Source organism: Marmota monax, unplaced genomic scaffold (assembly GCF_021218885.2).
Source record: "Marmota monax isolate L192 unplaced genomic scaffold, Marmota_monax_Labrador192_F-V1.1 WCK01_AAM20220418_F8-fsc00030, whole genome shotgun sequence".
In the NCBI taxonomy this organism is placed as follows: Eukaryota; Metazoa; Chordata; class Mammalia; order Rodentia; family Sciuridae; genus Marmota; species Marmota monax.
In genome coordinates this window covers 14,649,844-14,673,945 of record NW_026691988.1, presented here as the reverse complement: position 1 = coordinate 14,673,945, position 24,102 = coordinate 14,649,844, and the positions used below count along the sequence as shown (strand labels likewise).

The 24,102-nt window shown below is 37.8% G+C and overlaps 1 protein-coding gene across 6 annotated transcripts in view; it reads right to left on the bottom strand.

The window, feature by feature from the left end:
• Positions 1–11,086: 11,086 nt before the first annotated feature.
• Phactr2 (phosphatase and actin regulator 2) overlaps positions 11,087–24,102 on the bottom strand; it is a 267,238-nt gene continuing 254,222 nt past the window's right edge. For all 6 annotated transcript variants that reach the window (XM_058581732.1, XM_058581754.1, XM_046450655.2 and 3 more), the window contains one exon: positions 11,087–18,451. In XM_058581732.1, coding sequence (XP_058437715.1) covers positions 18,436–18,451 — 16 coding nt within the window. In that variant the 3' untranslated portion in view covers positions 11,087–18,435. The remainder of the gene's footprint in view (positions 18,452–24,102) is intronic.

Sequence of the window (24,102 nt, the reverse complement as noted above, 5' to 3'; positions counted from 1 at the left end):
ATCCTAATCACACTACTTGTCGCCCCCTACCCCAAATAACATTATGCTTAGTTTACATATTTGTTGGTCTAATACAAACACTAAATACAGCTGCTAAGCACTTTGTATTCATTACACCATTCAATTCCTTCATCAAGTCTGCATGTACAATTAGTTAACATTAAGCCAATGAGTCTGACATTCAGAGAATTGAATTTGCTTCCCTGAGGTCACAAAGTGGAAAAACCTATAGGTATAGCTCATCTGGCTGCCTTGGGAAAGTCATTCCTTACCCATATTTTTTACTGCCTCCTGAAGGCAGTAACCAGCACATTCTGTTGATTCTGCCTTATGATTATCCAAATGTACCACTTCATTACCCATTTTATTACATTTATCATTGTTAAGACTATAATCACATTACTTACCTGTATTCTTTCTACCCTATAGTTTCAGGATAAAGTCAATCTCTTTTATGGTAACCAAGACTTTTTTTCTATAATCTAATCTCCAGCCATCAGCTTCACATAATACCTCCTTATTCTGCCAAATACCTCTGTGATCCAGCCCTGTGAAACTATTTGCACTTCCCAAATGCATAAGAGAGATGGACTCTTTTCTGCCATCTCAAAGGCTCTTCCATTCCTCTCCCACTCTTCAAATCATAGTTTAGCCATATCTTCTCTCCCACTGAATTTTAGGCTGGAGTGCCCCAAGCGGATAGCAAGGGAGTTTCTGAAAGGGATTGCCCCAAACTGTTCTGAAGTGGGCTCAGTGGGGATTCCAAAGAAAGAAGCACTGCATGCCAGAGTGGTGAGTCCAAAACATTTATCAAGAACTTGTATACAGAGGGCTTCAGTGACAGCAAATATGTTCTACATAGGTATGTTCACGACAAGGCAGTGGATTATGGAGTTTATATGGGGATTTAAGGTATTTGGTTCAGGGCCAGGGCTAGTTTCTATGTGTTCAGCAACATATTTTGATCTTTCAGCGTTTCAGCAATAACCTACACAGCTTTATCAGTGCCTGGGAATGTTCAAGGCCCCGGCTTGGGATCAAGCCTGTAGGGAAAGAAAAACATGCAGCTGGCCAGGTCACAGAACGGTCAAGGTACTCTGTGTTTCTGTCAGGATATAGAAAGAAAATGGCAGGGTCTGGGGAAATTTTTACCTTGCCTGCCTGTAGGAAACTTTCCTATTTCCTTCAAAAACTCGGCCTGTCCCAAATGCTCTCACTGTATTCTGTGATTACACTACTCTGCTCTATTACACTAAATTGCAAATCCTCATTTTCTTCTGTGTCCACAACCAGACTGTAATAATCTACTTGAAAGCAAGGATATTTGTCTCACTAACTATGTAGTAAACGTTCAAAACTAATTGTGCTGTTCACAGCACTTTACATATATTTATCATTAAATCCTTATAACAGGATTTAAGCAGATATACTGATGTTATCTTTTTTTTATAAAGCAGATTGGTGATTGAGGAACAGAAAATTAAGTGAAGTTTGCCCCAGAGCACAAAGACAGTAGGTGCTGAAGCCAGAATAAGAACTCAGGTGTAGCTTGAGGATCATATCCTTGACCATGACAATGCGCCCTATTAAAAAAAAATTCCAAAATACCAAATACCCAACACATGGTGTGTTCTCAGCTTCAGAGAGTTTTCTGAGTGCTGTCTTAACATATAAAAATGCTATTTTTTTAACCAGTAAAAATACTCATAACTGAAATATTATTGTAATGATATTAAATCCAACGCATATTTCTCCTACCCTCTTATTAGAGTGTTGTAATTAATAGTATCTATTTTTAAGACTCTCTGGTTTCATCTACGCTTTGAAAAAATCTTTTTCACAGGAAACTAACACACCCATTGAAATTGTTTACCATACTACCCCCATTTAGAAGGACCCTTTCAGTGGTCCTTCTACTTAGGGGACCATTTTCCATCAACAACACTCAAGGATTCCTGAGCACCAGGAAACCAATGTACACAAACATAGAGAAAAATTGTGTAGGAATAGCCAAACTAAATAGGCCCTGAAGCAGTAACTTTACAAGTTATAAATTATATGTTTGGCAATATTAATAGTGCTTACAGAGGTACATAATTTATAAAAAGGAAAAATGCATCAAGATGGATATACCAAGATGTTCCCTGTAGCACTGCTTGTAATAGAGAAAAATAAAACAATTAAAAGCCCATTAGTAAGGAATTCATTGAAAAAAAAATACAAACCATTCATACAGTGGGCCTCTGTGAAGCTGTTGAGGCAGATTGACAGGGACAGACGCTTCTGAAGTCAGAAGGAAAGCAGGTTGCAGAACTCCATGGTAGATGGCATATTTAGTTGAAAAAATATTAAAATTTTTACACAGAAATATTATCGTGCAAGCATAGAAAAAATAGCTGGGATATTATGCATCAAACTGCTAATAGTAACTATCTCCAAGGAACTGGAGGGAGATTACATGGATATTTCAATATCTGTTGTAGATCTTTCATCTTTATTTATGTATTGATAGTGAGGATTTGAATCACCATTGTCCTCTGTATCTGCAGGGCTTCTTCTGTTCCAGGAACCCCCAGGATGCTCAAGTCTCTTACATAAAATGGTGTAGTACTTGCAAATAACCTAGGTACATCATCCTATATATTTTAAATCATCTTTCTGACTTTTAATACCCAATACAAAGTAAATGTTATGTAAATAGTTATCCTTTTGTATTGTGGAGGGAACCAAAAAAATCTGTATGTGTTCAGTTCAGGCACAATTTTTAAAAATAAATATTTTTGATCTGTGATTGGTTGAATCTTCCAACACTGAAACTTTGGATACAGAGGGATGACTGTAATGCATTTGAAGTATATAAAAAGTAAAAAGACTTAACAACAAAAGCAAAGAGGGAGCAGGTTACAAACTCATATACCCTAGCTCAGAAAATATTGTTAAATAATAATTTTTTAAATGGTAAACTTATGATTCTCATATAAAGTGAGATTGTGTTAAGGATATTATTTTATGCATTATTAATAAGGTGGCCAGTAAGATGTTACAATTAGTTCAAAGGTCAGTCCAGAGAACAGAAACATTTTTAGAGCAGGAAAATTGCGAGGAATATACAAACAGAAAGAGTGAACAAGAAGTCTATTGAACTACCACAAGACACAATTTATGTTCCTTCCTAGAGATAAGGAAGTTTTACATTATTGTCAGTTTTCTGGAACTTACAGAGTTGTAAAATAACTCAAAGATGAGGAAAGGCACAGAACCCTCCTAAAGTCAGATGGAGAGGGGTGTATTTGTCTATGTAATGCGACATTTCCCATAGAAGCTCAAACTTTCCCTCACAGTATTACATGATAACTATAGTATGCATTGTACACCGACTGAAATAAGTTTCTGGTCTTGGTTCATTCTTATTGTGCAACTTGGGGCAAGTGGGCCTCATCTGTATATAAAATAGGAATGGTAATATTCTTAATATTTACCTCATAGGATTGCTGGTGGATTAGATGAGAACGTGTGGGAAATGCTTGGACTTCTGTGGACTGCCTGGCTTTTAATAAGTGTTTGATGAACATGCATTATTGTCTTCTTCCCAGCCAAAGGGAGTAATTCACCCATCTACATTATGTCTCAGGTTGGCCATCTCCTAACACCAGGACTTTCAGCATCTAGGATACGTCAAGAGATACAAGCTTTGCATCAAATCACGTGCTTTGTGGGAAGCTGTTCATTTGCAAACTAAACCCCCTTCTTCACTTCCCTGGATCTTATCCTTTTACTTTCCCTAAGTTTCTGGTACTCTTAAGGTTCTTTATAGTATATAATTAGATTCCAAATTGTTTACTTGCTTCTAGTCCTTCGTAATTGTATGTTGTTTAGAATTCTAACTGCTCAGCCTCTTCATATTTCTTAGCTTCTGTTTACTAACTTTCTTAGAGTCCAAAATCTGTACATTTTGATGGGTGGATACACTTGGAAATATTAATCCAAAATTTCTTTACTGTGCCTTTGTAGCTCTAAAATGGATTCTAAGATTTCCTGGGTAGGTTTCAGTTGCATTCACTTTCGCTTTAGGAAATAAGTGTCTCATAAATCATTACCAGTCCCCTTTTCTTTGAGTAACAGATATTATTGAAACAATTTTTTAAAATTAAGGGGTAATGCATTGTATGCTTTTAGCAAAAGAGAGAGAAGTAAGATTACCACCATTACTATTGAGGGAGCTCAGCAATGCTGCTTGTCATTGCACCAATGAGCACATCTGCAAAATGAGGGTGACATGAAACATTGATCTACTTTTCCCTCTACAGTAACTCTGCATTCTGTGCTGCTTATTGTGTGAGCATCACACTGTGTTGAATATAAACTTTAAAGGTAAGGTTACATGAAACCACAAGTGGAAAATTCCACATCTGACCTCATGTGACAAGTTGCAGTCAAAACAACGATGTATAAAATTACCTTCAGGCTATGTATATAATGTATATATGAAACATAATACTTGTTTAGACTTGGGTCCCATCCCCAGGGTATTTTCTTATGTTTATGTATATTCCAAATCTGAAAAAAAAAAAACCAAATCAGAAACACTTCTTGTCCCAAGGTTTTTAGAGAAATGAGACTCAACCTGTATACATTTGCATGTATATATAATAAAGCAACTAAATGTAAACTACCTTCTTCATCTATGGCTAAATTAAAAAACTAGCCATCTGGGACTGAGGTTGTGGCTCAGCGGTAGAGTGCTTGCCTCCCAAGTGTGAGACCTTAGGTTCGATCCTCAGCACCACATTAAAAAAAAAAATAAGTGAAATAAAGGTGTTATGTCCAACTACAACTAAAAAATAAATGTTAAACAACAACAACAACAACAAACTAGCCATCTATTTGGATGCTGAAGTAAAAATTGGCTGTGTTAGATTTATTGGGCTAGTACATAATGCTCCGTGCAATATATGGAATCTTTAAGTATGACTTTTGCATTGCACCTTAACCTACTGTATAAAATGCTACTCCTTTTTATTTAAAATTAAGCTAACCAGTAAAACCCAGTTAAAGTAAAAGCAAACAAATATTGGAAGCACACAGATGATGTGTAAACAATTTGATGTTATGGTCTTGGAGATGAAGCCAGGCAATGAAATAATTGTTGATTAAAATTTTATTGTAGTAATTTCTTCATGGTTTTAAGCTACACTGTTGAAGAGGTTTGTCCCTATCCACAGCTTCCATTATATGTGCAGTATGAATCTCAACTTCGTCTCTGTAGCCTAGATTCTTTTTTAATTTTGCAGTTCTATGGATCAAACCCAGGGCTTTGTGCATGTGAGGCAAGCACTTTACCTAGCTCAGCCTTGTCCACTCACCTTCAGACTCATACCTCCAACTGAATCCTGTGCATTTATTTACCTGTGGACATCCCAACAGAAGGCAAATCAAATTGAACTGTGTGTCCCAAATCAAATGCCTCATTTCTCCACTCCTGCCCTCTTCTTCCCCTCTTCTGCTCCCCCACTCTACCTTACATAAGCCTTACCTCTACTGTTTTTTATTTCAATGAGGGTCATCACCACTACCTGCCTAAGACAGCCACATAGTGTATGTGTGTATGTATATATATGTGTGTATATATATACACACACATATACATACATGGTTCAGCCATATATATATATATATATATATATATATATATATATATATATATATATATTTTAACTTATCCACCCTCTCACCCTGTTCTCCATATGTAACAATCGCTTCTACTTCATAACTGCCTTTGGAATTCACTCATGTTTCTTTTACCAACAGTTACTAATGTTTCTTTTACCAATAGTTACTATCTTGATTGCGTCCCCAGCACCTCCCAGATTATGGCAATAGTAACAGTCACCAGGCATCAATATTGCCTCCTCCAATCCAGACAATTCCTCCAATCCAATCCACTATGGCCAGGGTGATGAGAGCAACTCAACAGATTCTACCACTGAGTTTAAAATGCTGTAGTGGGTCCCTATAGTCTTAAGGATAAATTCCAAATTCTTTGACAAGGTTTATCAGGACCCTCAAGATATAGCCTTTGTTTACCTCTATAATTCCATGACAGCTTCCTCTTTGGTTCAGCTTTAAAACTTAATTTTGCCATCCTGAGCACAACTTTATAGAGTTCTAGTCTCAGGAACAAAGAAAACTAGACATTGATATGGAACAAACGTAGAAACTAATTGGATGTCATTTACATAAGTTGTATCCAGTCACAGAAAAAGAATGTGAAAAAGAAATTAAAATTTCAAGTAAGCTAGTACAAGATTTTTGAAGGAAATTAATGACGAGTTGAGGGTACAAAATTACTTTTTAGACAAGATATGTTTAGGATGTAATTTGAATCTGGTTTAACAAAACCAGAGCTTTTTGAAGGCTGTGGATTTGGAGAACTCTTAATGTTATATGGTTTGAAAAGTGAGTGTCTCTGTGGTTCAATAGATTCTTCCCAGAAGTATGTAACGCTTAAAGACACATTTCTCAGCCACAGATTTTTTTTTAGGCAAATGGTGAATTTCCAATCTCGTAGTTTGTTTGCTTGGGGTTCTAAAACCTGCCTTTCTCATCAAAATAGGAAAAGAAGAACTTAAATTATCACTATTTGCAGATGACATGATTCTATACCTAGAAGACCCAAAAGGGTCTACAAAGAAACTATTAGAGCTAATAAATGAATTCAGCAAAGTGGCAGGATATAAAATCAACATGCATAAATCAAAGGCATTCCTGTATATCAGCGACAAATCCTCTGAAATGGAAATGAGGACAACCACTCCATTCACAATATCTTCAAAAAAAATAAAATACTTGGGAATCAACCTAACAAAAGAGGTGAAAGACTTATACAATGAAAACTACAGAACCCTAAAGAGAGAAATAGAAGAAGATCTTAGAAGATGGAAAAATATACCCTGTTCATGGATAGGCAGAACTAACATCATCAAAATGGCGATATTACCAAAAGTTCTCTATAGGTTTAATGCAATGCCAATCAAAATCCCAACGGCATTTCTTGCAGAAATAGAGAAAGCAATCATGAAATTCATATGGAAAAATAAACGACCCAGAATAGCAAAAAGAATGCTAAGCAGGAAGTGTGAATCAGGTGGTATAGCGATACCAGACTTCAAACTATACTACAGAGCAATAGTAACAAAAACAGCATGGTACTGGTACCAAAACAGGTGGGTGGACCAATGGTACAGAATAGAGGACACAGAAACCAATCCACAAAACTACAACTACCTTATATTTGATAAAGGGGCTAAAAGCATGCAATGGAGGAAGGATAGCATCTTCAACAAATGGTGCTGGGAAAACTGGAAATCCATATGCAACAAAATGAAACTGAATCCCTTTCTGTCGCCATGCACAAAAGTGAATTCAAAATGGATCAAGGAGCTTGATATCAAATCAGAGACACGCCGTCTGATAGAAGAAAAAGTTGGCTACGATCTACATACTGTGGGGTCGGGCTCCAAATTCCTCAATAGGACACCCATAGCACAAAAGTTAATAACTAGAATCAACAAATGGGACTTACTCAAACTAAAAAGTTTTTTCTCAGCAAAAGAAACAATAAGAGAGGTAAATAGAGAGCCTACATCCTGGGAACAAATCTTTACTCCTCACACTTCAGATAGAGCCCTAATATCCAGAGTATACAAAGAACTCAAAAAATTAGACAATAAGAGAACAAACAACCCAATCAACAAATGGGCCAAGGACCTGAACAGACACTTCTCAGAGGAGGACATACAATCAATCAACAAGTATATGAAAAAATGCTCATCATCTCTAGCAGTCAGAGAAATGCAAATCAAAACCACCCTAAGATACCATCTCACTCCAGTTAGATTGGCAGCCATTATGAAGTCAAACAACAACAAGTGCTGGCGAGGATGTGGGGAAAAGGGTACACTTGTACATTGCTGGTGGGACTGCAAATTGGTGCAGCCAATTTGGAAAGCAGTATGGAGATTTCTTGGAAAGCTGGGAATGGAGCCACCATTTGACCCAGCTATTCCCCTTCTCGGTCTATTCCCTAAAGACCTAAAAAGAGCATGCTACAGGGACACTGCTACATCGATGTTCATAGCAGCACAATTCCCAATAGCAAGACTGTGGAACCAACCTAGATGCCCTTCAATAGATGAACGGATTAAACAAATGTGGCATTTATACACAATGGAGTATTACTCTGCATTAAAAAATGACAAAATCATAGAATTTACAGGGAAATGGATGGCATTAGAGCAGATTATGCTAAGTGAAGCTAGCCAATCCCTAAAAAACAAATGCCAAATGTCTTCTTTGATATAAGGAGAGTAACTAAGAACAGAGTAGGGTCGAAGAGCATGAGAAGAAGATTAACATTAAACAGGGATGAGAGGTGGGAGGGAAAGGGAGAGAGAAGGGAAATTGCATGGAAATGGAAAGAGACCCTCAGAGTTATACAAAAGTACATACAAGAGGAAGTGAGGGGAAAGGGAAAAATAATACAAGGGGGACAAATGAATGTCAGTAGAGGGGGCAGAGAGAGAAGAGGGGAGGGGAGGGGAGGGGAGGGGGGATAGTAGAGGATAGGAAAGGCAGCAGAATACAACAGACACTAGTATGGCAATATGTAAATCAATGGATGTGTAACTGATGTGATTCTGCAATCTGTATATGGGGTAAAAATGGGAGCTCATAACCCACTTGAATCAAAGTGTGAAATATGATATATCAAGAACTATGTAATGTTTTGAACAACCAACAATAAAAAATTAAAAAATAAAATAAAATAAATCCTGCCTTTCTTAGTTTCTGTTTTTACAGGCCTGGAAAGGTTTACCATTAAAAATAAATGTTAAATCAAAGCCAAAGTAATACTCCTGTGTTACTTTGTTTTATAATTATCAGGGTAATCCATATCATATTTGGTATTAAAGCACTTCTAATTTTTTTTGAAAAAACAGGAATATTGTAGAATCGGATCCGTTAGCCATGTGATTCCAATTTAAACCATGTACCTGATTTTAGACTTATAAAGTCAAAATTTAAATTTTTACATTGCTGAACAATACTGAATTGTTTAAGAACATTTGAATTCTCACATTTATAAATATAATGCATTAGATTTAAACGTATCAAATGATTGTTATAGTCATATTCAGGCATTTGAAGTGTTCCTAGAGGAAAATCAAATCTTTTAAATTTACACATTTAAAGAAATAGTATAAAGAAATTATAAAAGCTGGTAAGAACATTCAGATTGTTCCAAGAAGGATCTGTGGGATGTGAACAAGTGAAGGAGAATTCCATTGCAGGGAATGGCTTAAAGGAATGTTGGAAGCATGCATAACGAATGTACTTCGGGGACAACTTTGATTTGGTCCAAGTGAGGAATAAAGGCAGAGTCATCTAGAAGCATGGTCTGAGGTTGGACTACAGAAGCTCCTGTGGGCTGGGTTCCAGTAACTGGAGTTATTCTGTAGACAAGGGGGACTCACTGGAAAATTCTGGGTGGGAATGTTACAAACATTGTCCTTTAGGGAGCAGAATGTGCTGGTCGGGGAAGATTCAGGTGATGATTCAGAGGTCAGAGGATACCTCCTGATACAGGGGTCTGAACTGAAGAGGGAAACAACTGGACTGTGGAAAGAGGTGACTGGAAGCTTTGGTTCCCAAGTCTGGCCACACGAACAATAAGAGGTAAATTCCTGCCAGTGTTGAGAGCTCGCTACCCCCATTTGCCTGACTGGGGCCAATCAAAGCCCATAGTTTGTCGAGGAAGAAATCTTCAGATGGACAAGCACAGAAAATGCTAGTTCTCTCCTCTCTGTGATATATATCTAAGTGCAAAAAAGGCTACCATTTGTGGCTTTGTCCTCTTAAAATCCTAGGAAATCGTGCCTGTTTTCAGCAAAAGAGCAAAAAACCCCAAAATAAAACCATCGCACAAACTTGAGATTCTTGCCTTTCTTTAGAATTTTATGTGTTCTATTTTTAGTGTCCTTCTTTTAAAGGGTAGGGTTCAAATCTCATAAGCTGAGTGAGGGCTTGGGTTGTCTGCACCAGTAGGGCTAGTAGCACAAGTTCATGCGGGCGTCTCAGTTGAGGTCAGTGTAGGGTTAAGTCACAGTAATTCAGAGGCCATCACAGCACTGTGGAAATGGGAAACTCCACTTCTTACCTCCTTTGGATTTTACAAGTAATGTTTTAAAGTTTTGTCTTAGAAAGAAAATAAAAAGGCAAAAACTACCATACCAGCCTTGGAGATGTACCCTTTTTTTTTTTTTTTTTTTGGTACTGGGGAATGAACTCAGAGGTCACTGAGCCACATCCCCAGTCTATTTTGTATTTTATTTAGAGATAGGGTCTCACTGAGATGCTTAGCACCTCACTTTTGCTGAGGCTGGCTTTGGTGCTTCTTGTTTTAAATAGTTCACCTGGGCCAATTTTTCAAATCATTTTTCATGTTTTTGGTCCTAATCTTTAAAATATGTCTTCTGTCTAGGACCAGGGCGCATGCAATGCTTTTCAACTTTCCTCTCACATTTGTGACCTTGTCCTGGAGTCAAAGGAGGCTAAGTTACTATTTGTAAGCACTGTTAAAAAACATGAAAAGTATATTCCAGTTCCTTTTCTGGTCAAAATATGCTCCCAACTTCTTTCCTTGCTTGTAATGCATTAAAAACTAAGCACAATGAGGAAGTCTGTTTATTTTCTGTGCCATAGACTCTAAAAGGGCTCTTTTATGTTTACATGGTATAATGTCAATAAAATATCAATATCAAATACCCTTAGATATAAAAGATAGAAAGTTTTAAAACTATACTGTATGTTGCTATTAAAAGCAATAATCTTTAGACAGATATTTTAAATAAACATTATAAATCACAAAACCTTATACACAAAAAATGTTAAAAATTTAGGTGTTGTTAAAATAACAGGAAACTAAGAAAGTTGTTTTACTCTTGTGTTACAAGCGAGGACTGTGAACTTTTAATTTAAAAAGACTGAGCACTATCTGAATGTAATACAAATTAGAACAAACTAAAGCTGGGGATTTCCCAATGATTTTATTGAGGTAACTTTTCCCAGTTTTATACATATATGCATTTATATATATTTAGGAAAGCTAAACAATGTCCTAAGGCACTTGGAATTGTGCACGGCAAAGTATCCTATTATAGTATACCACTAGATAGAGCGAAATTTTGCTTTTTAAATAACACAACACCAATATGGAATAAAAAAGATAATACATAGTTTATCTTTCAGGTTACAATAGTGGAATACATATACATATGTGTGTATACTTGTAGATATTTATACCCACATACTATAATACAGTACAGATTAAGAAAAATGACAAAAAAGAGAAACTGTCATGTTAATCAGTATACAGTTCCAGTTATTTACACTCACAGATATTACATCTGTGTAATAGGTGGACAAGATCACTCACTGGAAATCAGGAACCATTCAATTAGTCTGATAATGATCACAGTTTACCATTCTTTCAACTTTAACTGAAGTTTGAAATAACAAAAAGAATGCAGATAGCCCTGAATTTCAAAATCACCATTACATAGGAAAAAAAATGACTAGTTTGAATTTTTAGTTGGTATTTCACTGGTGACATTGGTACACAAACTTTTTAACACACTGGCACATTTCTAAGCCATGGAAGAAATATTAAAACATGAAAAAGAAAAATTAGTGCTGATATTTTAAGTGATGAAAGTGGTTTGACCCTTGATTCAGTCTGGTTCTTTCTGAATGCTGATTAGCACTGCAGTGGCAATTTCTTGTGCAGAAGCTCTCTAAGCAATGTAATGATATAGCCAAACTATAACATCATCCAGTAAGGGAGAAGCCCCCCCCCCCAGATTGGCAAGTGGCACAAACATTATTGGCATTTTAATATACCATAAAATTGACCTGAGGGTGGAGTGGCAATCGGCCTCATTTACTCCTTTCAATTTACTCTTAAAAAAGAAAAAACACTGCTATTAAAAAAGATAACAATTCTTAAGCACCATCTATACATTTTCAAAATAACCAACCACCTTTATCAACTCTGAGTTGCTCGGCCTCAAAATATTTTGGGGGTTTTACTATTTTAAAAAATTATAGTGGCTAAATTAATTCCATTCTCCAAGCTACAATTCACTGGAATAATTTCAAGACATTAACCATTCAGTTTTGGTGTTAAAAAGCGACAAAGAGCATAAATGTGTTTCTGTATTGTTTGGTGCAGATTAATAACGTTTCACCCAGGTAAAAGGAGGTTTGTGTGTGACCATTGCTGCAGTTGAACTACAGGCATGCAATCCACAGTTAATCCACATTTCCATCATAATGCAGCACTCACAGACCTTGTTAGAAGAGCTGAACCACGTGACTATTTATACAGGGGCATCCAAGCATTTGCATGCACATTAAATGCTTCCTTAACAGGAGAAAGAAGAGACTCTTTTGGAACTCATGGGATGTAACATTACCATGTGAAATCTGATGGTGACTTCCAAAGACCCCCTGCTTTGTTTATGTGGACTGTTAAGAGTCACTGTGTTTGTGTTCAACTCTTGTGACAATCCTCACAACACTGCAAGAACTATGTCCAACAGCGTAGTTTTGGAGTAAAAATTGTGAGGGGAGAAAGCTCGCTTCATGTAAAATCTCTCCCTTAAGTACACACAGGGATCAGGCCAAGTTACCATGCCCACTGCACACAGAATTGCCAAGGCTGCTGGGAAACTCCTGCCTGAAGAAATGGGCAAATTAAAGCTGAATGGAAGCAGAAGGCTTGAGAAATGAATGGGCCCAAAGAAACACAAGGCAGTAGAGACAATGTTTTGGGGATAGGCACTTCTGCCTGTGTGTTCTCAATTATGTTCAAGTGGGGAGGTACCACCCTATGAGGGCAAGTGAGCTGGGGAAGAGCTTGTTACTTGTGGGTTTTACACTGACTGGGAACACTACTGGCATTTTGTCAGCAGGGGACTGGGATGTTAAAACACCTTGCAAGGTGTGGGACATTTCTGTGTAACAGAGAATTGCCCAAATCTAAATGACTACAACATCCCCACGGAGAAACATCAATTGACAAAGGTTGTCTCCTATGTGCAGCTGTGCGAGCAATGCCACAAACTAAATGACATTTGTGTGTGTGTGTGTGTGTGTGTGTGTGCAGGAAATCCTAGCATCGCTAAACATGGCCCTTCTTCTAGGGTCATCTTTAGGAGGGAATAGCTGCCACAGAAATCTTCATTTCTTTGCCAGAAATCTTACAATGTATGCAATGGGATTTCTTAATTTGGGAGGATTCTGATTTCAAAACAGTGCCCACAGATGTGGCTTATTTTCAGCTGCTTTCTCGAAATGCTAATGATGGTTCACATTTTCAAACAGATCTTAAGCTTAATGACTACAAAAAGTAAAAGAAGGTGAAAATGAGAATGGTTTGCGGGGTTCCTTTTTTGGTCCCTAGTACCCTTTGGCCACTGCCTGCCTAAAGTTCCTCTTTGGAATTTGAGTTTGAATTATCTAGGGGTGTGCTTTTTCTCAGGAAGATGCTCCTATTAACATGATTACTTTATTGTTATCTTTTCCTCTAGCACATATTTGAATTCCAGAAGTTTGTTCTGCTTTGTCAAGTAAAACAATATAGTATCCCCCACCAGACAGTACAGATCAAAGACTTGCTAGTGAAAGATTAACCATTCTAAGGGCTAAGGGAGAATATTGCAAACAAATTGTGTCTAAGTGGTTCCTTAATGCTCACAACATATTCTAATGCTGTGAAGAAATAATGATCTCAATATACTTTCATGAGTAAGGACAGGCTTCATATACTGGAATTCAGGAATGCTTGAATAGTTATGCCACACTGATGAGAATGACATAGTCAATACATCTTGTATTTGTTTAAATATACCTTACCTACTATAAGGGAAGTTTCTTACTTTGTATGAAATATGCTGCTAGGACTATAAACATTTTTGAGTGAGAGAGAAAGGAAAGAAAGTTTTCATGGTTTAAATGACATACTACTATGTGGTATGCCTTTTCCTTTTGTGAATTTTTACAAGTTGTGTTTGACTCTATGAAGTATAAGTAAAATGCATGTTATATGTTTGTGTGGTATGTATCAGGATATGCAGTGTTAATGCCATTTGTTTTTCCTCTTTCAAATGTAAGGTAGTATTTTGGGGTTATCATTGTTGTTTGGTATTGGGGACTGAACCCAGGCCTTATGCATAATAGGCAAGCGCTCTTACACTGAGCTATATCCCTATCCTTTTCATTTTTTATCTTGAGTTAGGGTCTCACCAAGTGTTCAAGGCTGGCCTTAAACTTAGGATCCTTCTGCCCCAGCCTCCTGAATACCTGAGATTACAGGTGTGCACTACGGTGCCCAGATTTTTTTTTTCTCCTTTTAATGTGCTAGTACAGCACTGAAATAACTACAGGATGTGCAACCTGACTTATGGTTTTAAGGACTCATGAGTCATTTCAATATTTGGTGATTTCTGAAGAGTATATTCAATCCTTCTATTTTCTTAAGCTGATTTTTTTACTTAAATTTCTGAACTCCAGGCTAGGGACCCAGTTTAGTGGTAGAACACTTGCCTAGCTGGGTTTGATGCCCAGCACTAGAAAAGAAAAAAAAAAGAAGTTTAGAACTTTCTACTAACAGAATGTTTAATGACATTAGAGAAAGATAAGTAACTACACTCATTCTGCTAATAAGGGATACAAAGATGCAACCAGAAAATCAGTTTTTCTGGGTAAGTCAGAGAAATAGATGTGTTGGTTTTTTTCTCTAATTAAACAGCTATTCAAAATGCCCAAGATAGGTTCTCTAACTACTGTAGATTTCAGTTAAATGATTCAAGGAATTAGCATAAAGATAGATAACAGCTAATGTAAAAAAAAATGCAAAACCCTTCTCTTACACAGGAAATTATCAAGTAAGCTGCCTTAAATGCATGTTCATCACTAGAGAACCATTTTTTTTCCAGGTTGATTGGTAATGACCATGAGGATGTTGATAAAGTTCATTTAGCATTTTCTTACCACCTTAATATTATTTTCCCCCTATTTAAAAAAAAAGATGGAATGGTCACTTTGGTTTTCACATTTTATTCTTTCCTTCCTAGAGGTGGGTTTGTTTTCTTCTTTAATCATATATCAAGAATCCAGGAAAAGTCACTCACTTGTTCTTTGTTAGCCTAATGTCACACTTCAGTGAAAACCTGGAACTGTGTTATAGCAGCAACAAAGAAAGAAATACAGGGGTTGGGGATGTAGCTCAGTGGTAGAAGGTGCTTAGCATGCACAAGGCCTGGGTTTGATTCCCCAGCACCAAAAAAGAAAACCAATTCCCACACACATTTATTTTCTTTATAGAATAGAAACATAGTGGTTAGACTGCAGAAATGCTGGTAGTGGGCAGAGGCATAATTACAGGGAGGATGACCCAGACCTTTGCATTCTTGTAGGCCTGCTGGGCAGGAGACCCTTGCATGGGCTGCTGGTGGGAGATATGCAGTTGTGCCTTTAAAAATTAACCAAGAAAATAGAGCTTCATTCTGCGAAATACAGCTCAGCACATAATCCTTTAATTCCTTCCATAGCTTTTTATTTAGCGGATCCTGCTAATGAAATAATTGGTGGTTCTAGTCACTTAAATATTAGACTAGCAGTGGTTAATTTTATTATTTACTTTCAAATTTCTCTCTGATAAAATTTTCTCCGAATGTATTAGTTAGTATGAAAAAAAAGTGTGGGTACTTCATAAATCTGACTTAATTACACAAGGAAAATTACTGAATTACTTACTGCCCAGTTTTTCACTTTGGTCCAGGGTGAATCTCATTTTAAAATAAAAGAATTACATTTTATGTATCACTAATGGTTAAAAAGAAAAGTTCCTTCCATAAACTCAACAGGAACTTTCTCTGACGTGTATCTTGAGTGCTAAATCAGTGATGTCTTTATATTTAACATTATATAAGACCTGTAATTAGAAATTTAAAAAAATACTCAAAGATTATAAGCATAGAAAAAGGAAAGGAACATTATATTCTCTGGTATTTTTTTTTTTCAAGTCACTAAAATGCTAATAAGATAAAATAAAGAAAAAGATAACTTAGAAAAAAAATGAGAACAAAATTAACTTTTATGGCTGGATTGAAACCTTATAAACAGACAAGGGCTTAGGATGTAGCTCAGTGGTAGATCACTTGCTTAATATGTGCAAGGCCCTGGGTTTGATCCCCAGCACTGCAGAACAACACAGCAGACAATACCATAGCCAGATATAGAGCCACAGATTTGGAGATGCAGAAACATCTTTTTCAAAGCAAGGTATGTCTTATTCTATTAGTGAAATGACAGCGCTATGGAAAGCAGACTTATTTTGTTAATGCACATAGCTGACTTCAGCAAGAGGTACATTAATGCTGGTTACTCTTCTTATTTATAAAATGGTCCTGGCTTTTTATAGTATGGCAACTGGGGTCAATATTTTAAAAATTTAAAATAAAATTACCCAATTTCAAGTGGTTCTTTAAAATGCCAAGGAATGGTAGGATCAAAATTTATCCAGCACATGAAATGCTTACTTTGGAGTTGAAATTGAAAATTACACTCTTCCACATTTTGAACCAGAAACAATTCAGAAAATTCTTCTCACCCATGTTCTAAAGAATAATATATCCTCTAGTTAGGTCTTGCCTTCTTTTTATAGATTTCATGTGATTTTAACAGAAGGGACACAAAATAACTGTGAAAGAACAATTCAATGCGAGGAGGTATTGACATAAGGTCAATGCATTTGAGATTAGAAGTCATTCTGGGCTTGGGGTTGACTCCATGAAAAAGATCAATTTCATTATAGAGGGTATTTTTTGTTTTATTTTTAAATGTAAACAATACTGACTGCAGGATCATAGGGAAATCTATGACTTTTACCTCACTGGTCTTCTAGCATTAAAATAAATACTGTATTTATGGATGCAGTCTGTAGACTCTTGATATACACGATGAGGTTTTCCTCACACACAACTTAGCAAAAATTTTCTGTTTTCTTTAAGCACTGGGGTATTTTTTTCATGTGCTTTATTTTATTTATTTTTAAATAGCAGCAACCCATCATTTTCTTTCTTTCTTTCTTTTTTTTGGTACTAGGGATTGAACTCAGGGGCACTCGACCACTGAGCCACATCCCCAGCCCTGTTTTATATTTTAATTAGAAACAAGGTCTCACTGAGTTGCTTAGCGCCTTACTGTTGCTGAGGCTGGCTTTGAATTCATGATCCTCCATAACTGGTCCTTTGCCTCCTGCTCCAAACTAACAGCAGACAGCACACACTTGCACCTCGCTTACGTTTTAACTTTGGATTCAGGTTTTTTAAAGGGTGTCATGATTGTCAATAGTATCTTCTTTAGAACAAGTATGGTTGCTTGACTCTAGAGATAATCAAGATAGGGAAAGGCCGAAAGAATTATTTCTAAAGCTTGCAACAGATTTATACAGCTGCATGACATCTGACTTTATGTCCAGTCCTGTTATCCTTGTGGAGGGCTGATACACTGATACACTAGGAAAGAAGTATTTAAAAAAAAATAGTCAAATGTGTATAGCCATGCTACTTAAAGCATGCAACAAAATTTGCGTAAGCATGCTTGGTCAGAGTCAATAGAAACCTCTTGTATTTAAGAAAAAGATGAATGAAAACATTCAGACGTTTCTGGCAACTGGATTCACTGGCACAACATAAAATAATGGTACTACAGTGTACCAACTTAATGGTGAAACAAGAGTATTCTAGAATCAAGTCTTTAAGGAATCCACATTGGTCGATTAGATTCCCAAATCCCTTAGTAAGTTCTCAGCTACCAAATGCCTATTTCGAAAATACAAATATGCTTCAATTTTCTCTCTTCTTCATTAACATAATGAAGTATTTTTCTCCTTTTTTTTTTTCTGATTTTCAACTCCCACCCCTTTCTGGTGCCCAGCAATTCCAATCTCCATTTTTCTTTAACCTGCATGCGTGACAACATTTGGCTTTCTGGTAGGGAGTCAGCGATTGTCTTCTGCTCATCTTCTGTGATTTCAACTCCTGATGAAGAACAGCGGATGTAACCACAGTGCGCCTTACCATCAATACACATTCTGGGCAGCAAGGCTCACTGTGTCCTCTGCTTGCTTGTTGGCCCATCTTGGCTGTACAGGTGAGGAGCACTTTTGATCAAAGCTGAGTCACATGTCTCCTTCACCACAGGTTCAATGGAAACACACACACTCAAATCTCAGTGCAATATCAGGTTTTCAGGAAGAAGGGCTTCCCCAAAAGACGATCCATTGCTGTTTCCAAATAGTTCCGAACTTCCTTATGGACGATGAAACCTGGAGGAAGAAAGGTAACTGTGAGTCCATGGTGGCCCAGGCGCACTCTACCTGGGTGGAACTGAGGGCAGCAGTGTTCACAATGAAAAGCAGGTAGCTCTAGGTGTCCCGCAGCTGAATACTATCACAATGTTGGAAAACAGAGACAATCCCTGTATAAAAGATGGTAGTTATATCATTCAGGTCACAGAGCAATCAAGGCGTAAAACATCACCATCCTTGATAGGGACATTCTAACCCATAGGAAACAGAATGAGATGTGTCACAAAACGATTTGGTTACACCTGGTCTGTAGTAACAAAGGAAGACTTCAGTCACTATTTCATTAGCTTCTGCCTCTCATCAGCTCCTGTAGGTGACTCCAAATTCACTTTCCATACCTGAATTTCCAAATGCCTACTGGGCATTCCCACCCAGACGGTCCAGGGTAACAACATATCAAGCATGTCTGTAGCTACACAAAGTTTTTCCTGTTAACCTGCCTTTGCACTTTCTATCTTGTTTAATGTTCTACTTTTTAAAGTATTTTTAGCCTAGAAACCTCAGCTTTGCAATTCATTCCTCTCCTTCACCCGGCACTGCCCATCAGTCACTAAGCCTGTCTATGAATTATGAAAGCCCTGGCCATCTTTGGCTGGCACCACTTTAGTGGTCAGCTTGCTGGTCAGCCAGCAGCTTCATTTCCCTCCATGCAAATTTCTGAACATTCCTGCATTTTTGTAGACCTGTACTTTCTTGAACATGCTGTTCCTATTACCGCAACTCCTTCCCTTCATGTCCAATCTGTTTTCATTGTCAAGATCAAGGTCAAAAGCCATCTTCTCTATAAAGTCTTATCTATCCAGCCCTTCAGACTAGTTCTGGGATTCACATTTATGCAACTCTACTTGGCAGTGTCCCATTTATTATAATCTCGTGCTCATCTACCCTGTTGAACAAGTCTTTCAACTGGTTTTCCTATCCAGGCTCTCCCCCATCAAACCCCGTCACTGTCACTAGCATTATCATTATGAAATATTGATCCCACTATTCTAGTTTATTTATTTATTTTTTTGTCATAAGAATTACGTTATTCCTACTTCTCTACAAAATAAAATTTAAATTTCTTGGACTGGTGATCAAGGCCTTTTAGAATGTAGCCCAACCCATGTTTCTAGCTAGATCTCTCTTTATTACTATTCCCCAATGTGCTCAGTTCTAATCTTTTGCCCCCAAATGCTCTTGTGCTCATGTTCTTTCCTCCACCCTCATCTTTCTTCCCATCTCCGCTTTGTATGATCTCACTCTCTGAGGTTCCCAATTTCCCTTTCCTCCACCTCTCAGGGAGGCACGAATCACTCTCTCTTCTGTACTCCTATGACCTTTGGTTTGTGCCAACTATTTATCGTGATGAGGTCCTTGTGCAGGAGGGCCTGTGCTAACGGGCCATGGGAAATGAGCAGAGGACTGTTTTTATTTGCTTTTACATACACCATCTGGCACTTGGTATATCTCTTTTTTGCGGGGGGGTGGGATACACAGGATTGAACTCAGTGACACTCAACCACTGAGCCACATCCCCAGCCCTATTTTGTATTTGGTTTAGAGTCAGGGTCTCACTGAATTGCTTAGTGCCTCACTTTTGCTGAGGCTGGCTTTGAACTCACGATCCTCATGTCTCAGCCTCCTGAGCCTCTGGGATTACAGGCATGTGCCACTGAGCCTGGCTGTGATGTATATTAATACACGCTGTTATGTTGAATCAAAGCACTAAGAAATGAAAAAATAAAGACATAAGAAGAGATACAAACAAGACTGGCTGTGGTTGATAACTGGAGAAGCTGCCTTGTGGATGCATGGGACATCTTACACTAATTCAGTATGTTTAACTTCCCAAAAATCAAAATAAAAACAAGATACGCCAAGCTTTCCCAAACTGGTAAATAACTTATGGCTGGAGCAGGACTGTGTCCCCTTGGAGTTCAATTTTTAACTCTTCCACTGGCCATGCTGTTGGGCAGATGTGTGACCTCATAAATAGACATTACTAGTGTGGTCACCTGGGCTGCCTTTGCTGCCTGGCCATGCATAGTTCTCCCCTCTCAGGAGGTGGGCAATAGGCACCAGCTTTTCTTCTACATCAGCTCACTTCCCCTGGGGGTGGCGTGCTTTTCTCTTCCTCCAGCAGTGAATAACTAGGTTCCTCCTGTTGCTTAAATCACAGAACAAGTCTCATTTTTTTCAACTGACTCCTTTTTGGGACAACCCACGCTCTCTCTCCCCTTGTCCTTCTCATGGTGTCCTGTTATATTCTCTTCACGGTACTTCAAACTGAAATGTCTGTTTACTTGCTAATGATTTGTCTCTCTCACCAGAATGTAACCAAACCACCCGAGGACAAGGACCTCAAATGATGTATTCTAAATTCCCAGGCTCCAAACACAATCTAGCTCACTCTGTGTGCTCACTAAGCATTTGTTCAAAGCACAAACAGCTGAACACATCATGGGGGCATTTAGAAAGCCATTTGATAATTCTTCCTTTTGTGTGCATGTGTTGCTGGGGATGGAACCCAGAGTTTTGCAATTGCTAGGCAAGTGTTCTACCACTTAAGCTACACCCCAGCCCCCTGGATCACTCATTCTATAAATACTCTTATATAAGTGCAGAGTCAATTGTAAGATCCCCAAACTTAATTATAAGCAAATGCATAGTAATACATGATAACCCATCTGACAGAACATTCCAAAGTGCTTTCTGGAAGGGTCAATCACAAGCTAAAGAAAAATACAGAAATTCCATAAAAAATTTTAAAAGAGCAAGTGAAAACTTCTTAAATCAAACTTTTTATATAAAATATGAAAGAGAGGCAGAAAATAATAACAATAGCTAACATTTACTGGGCTGGGCACAAATCCAACTGTCATATATACATAGATCACCTCATTTAATCCTTAGAATAACCCTATAAGGTAGGGACTCCTGTTCCCTCTTTGTAGAGGTATGGGAACAGAAGCCCAAAGATGTCAAGTCACTTGCCAAGGGAAGAGAGCTCATAAATGGAGGTGCTAGTTTCCAGTCACTATTCTTTTTTTGAGGGGGAGCAGATAGCAGGGATTGAACCTAGGAGTGCTAAACCACTGAGCCGCATCCCCAGCCCTTTTTGGCATTTTACTTAGAGACAGGGTCTCTCTAAGTTGCTTTCGGGACTTGCTAAATTGCTGAGTCTGGCTTTGAACTTGCAATCCTCCTGCCTCAGCCTCTGAATACTGGAATTACAGGCATGTGCTACCGCATCTAGACTCTACGAAAGTACAGATTAAAATGTACTCCAATCTGCATTTTCATTCAAAAGAGGGAGTGTTTTTAGTGCTCTCTGGGTAGAGTAGAATAGAAAGGCAACTAATTGGATTTCTACATCTACCAAGTTTTGATCAATTTTGTCAGAGAAAAATCCTTTTATCCATTTCCACCCTACACTTTGTTACAATTATCTCAAAAACATCCACCTTTCTCCACAAAGGGGAAGCAATGGCAATGGGCTATTCTCCAACTTTTTATAGTAACTAGAGAAGCAAATTCAGCCTGATCCTGGGGTTGAAACCAGCAGTATCCCCTCCCTCCCTCTGAGGAAGACATACTGGCATTGTCTATGCCACATGAAGAGCAGGAGCCCTGGGAGCCCTGGGAGCCCTGGGAGCGCTGGCACACAAGATAAATTGTACCGCTAGGATCCTCATCCTGGGAGCCATCGGCCTCTCTTTCTAATGTTCAACTTTAGGAATTAAATAAAAGCTCATCTAATTTAGCAATTATTCAGCCCTCTCCAATTTTGCTCGCCTTTGCACACCAAACATTCCACAATGTCCCCATCTTCAGATGTTCTTTGGTCCTGGATTCAAAGGATAAGTGGGACAAAGGACATAAACTGTTTTCTCTTCCCATCCCATCGGTGATGTCTTTGGGATGAAGAAGTAAACAAAGAATTAGGTTGGGCAATCAAGCAAGTAGACAGTGGACTGGGAAGAGATAATCTTCTAAAGCCCAGCATTTTCCTGAAAAGTATCCTGCTTTTAGATTTCCAAACCTAGCAAGGACATTATCACACTTTTTTTTTCTTTTCCTGCAGACACCATTTGCCCAGGAACTGCAGTAGATAATGAGCTCCACAGCCTGGGTTGCGTGGAAAGATGACACCAGCAGTCTCAAGGGCTGGCTTAGAGAAGGAGGTGAGCAACCAACTCTGTGAATGCAATAAGATGCTGACAAAACCCAGGGGCAGAGCTGCAGCCTCTTATATAGATTGTCCAGATTTGGTAAAACAAACAACTCATGTCTTCTCTTCTCTGTCTGATCAGAAAAAGCATAACCATATCCTGTTAAATTAAGCACCTTATCTTCAAATTCAGCTCTAAAATTCATGGTTAGAGGTAATGGAAATGCAAACTATCCTTAAGTGTGTTCCAACTGAGCAGTTTGCATTCATTTAAAAATATAAGTTCAGCTTTACCTACTGAGAAGTTTGCCTGTCTGACAGAATGACAGTTTTGGCTTTAGGCTTCAAGTTGGTGGAGCAATAAATAGATTTACTGTGCCCTAAGGACACTTAAGCTTTTTGTCCACCCTCTTTTCAGAACTTTTCTGAGACTCAATTTTGAACTTATCTATATTTTCTTCTTCCTTTTAATACCGCAATACATTTTTCTTATTTTCATACTGTTGTGATGGAAAAGCTATTTTTAAATCATGGAATTCAGATAAGGATAATGATTTCCCTAAAGATGGTTCCTCTAAAACTTAATTTTAAAAAATTTACTCATCTTCCTGTAAATTCATTTGGGCACTATAAAAACAGAATCACTCCCAAATGTAAAAATATTACTTCACCATACTTCCCTATTTGATATATGCTAAATCCTGAATAATCAATCACTTATCTATCTATCTATCTATTTATTTATTTATTTTTGCCATGCTGGGAATGGAACCCAGGACCTCACTCATGCCCATCAAGGGCTCCCCCATGGGGCTACCTCCCCAGCACTCCCTCCTTCTGTCTTCAATACTTTCACTGTTATGCCATGTACACATATAGAAACCAAATGGAGAGGCCCTCCTAAACCACAGCTCCTGTTCCATCTGAGAGGTCACACCATATAGTGGTCAGACTCTTCTTTAGTCCTGAGACAGCCCTCTCATTCCTCTGTGGAGGACCCCTCAACAAATTTTAATTGCAGTCCTAAGTACAGTTGCTGCATTGTCACAATTCCATAAACTATGCTTATCCAGCAGCTGAAAGAGTGGTTTACTTTATCTGTAAATCCACATAGGATGGAAATACGTACAGAAAAAAGAAAATGAGATAATTGCCTTAAACTACACATATATGTATATGGGTCCAACTGTCGCACATTAGACATATTTGAAAAATAGAGAAATGTCAAAATCCCCACAATTCTATAATAAACCATGAAGAATTTTGGATGTCATTTTCTAATATTTTTCTGTGCATCTGAATTTTAAATATGCTGCTGTTAAATATGCATTTAGTCAATATCTTGACTTTCCTGCTTGATGTGATGCAATGACTTCTGGAGACCTACTGTAACTCGAAGAGCTTCAACTTAATGATGCCAAGTCTGTGATAATTCCCTTAATATAATAAGCAAATA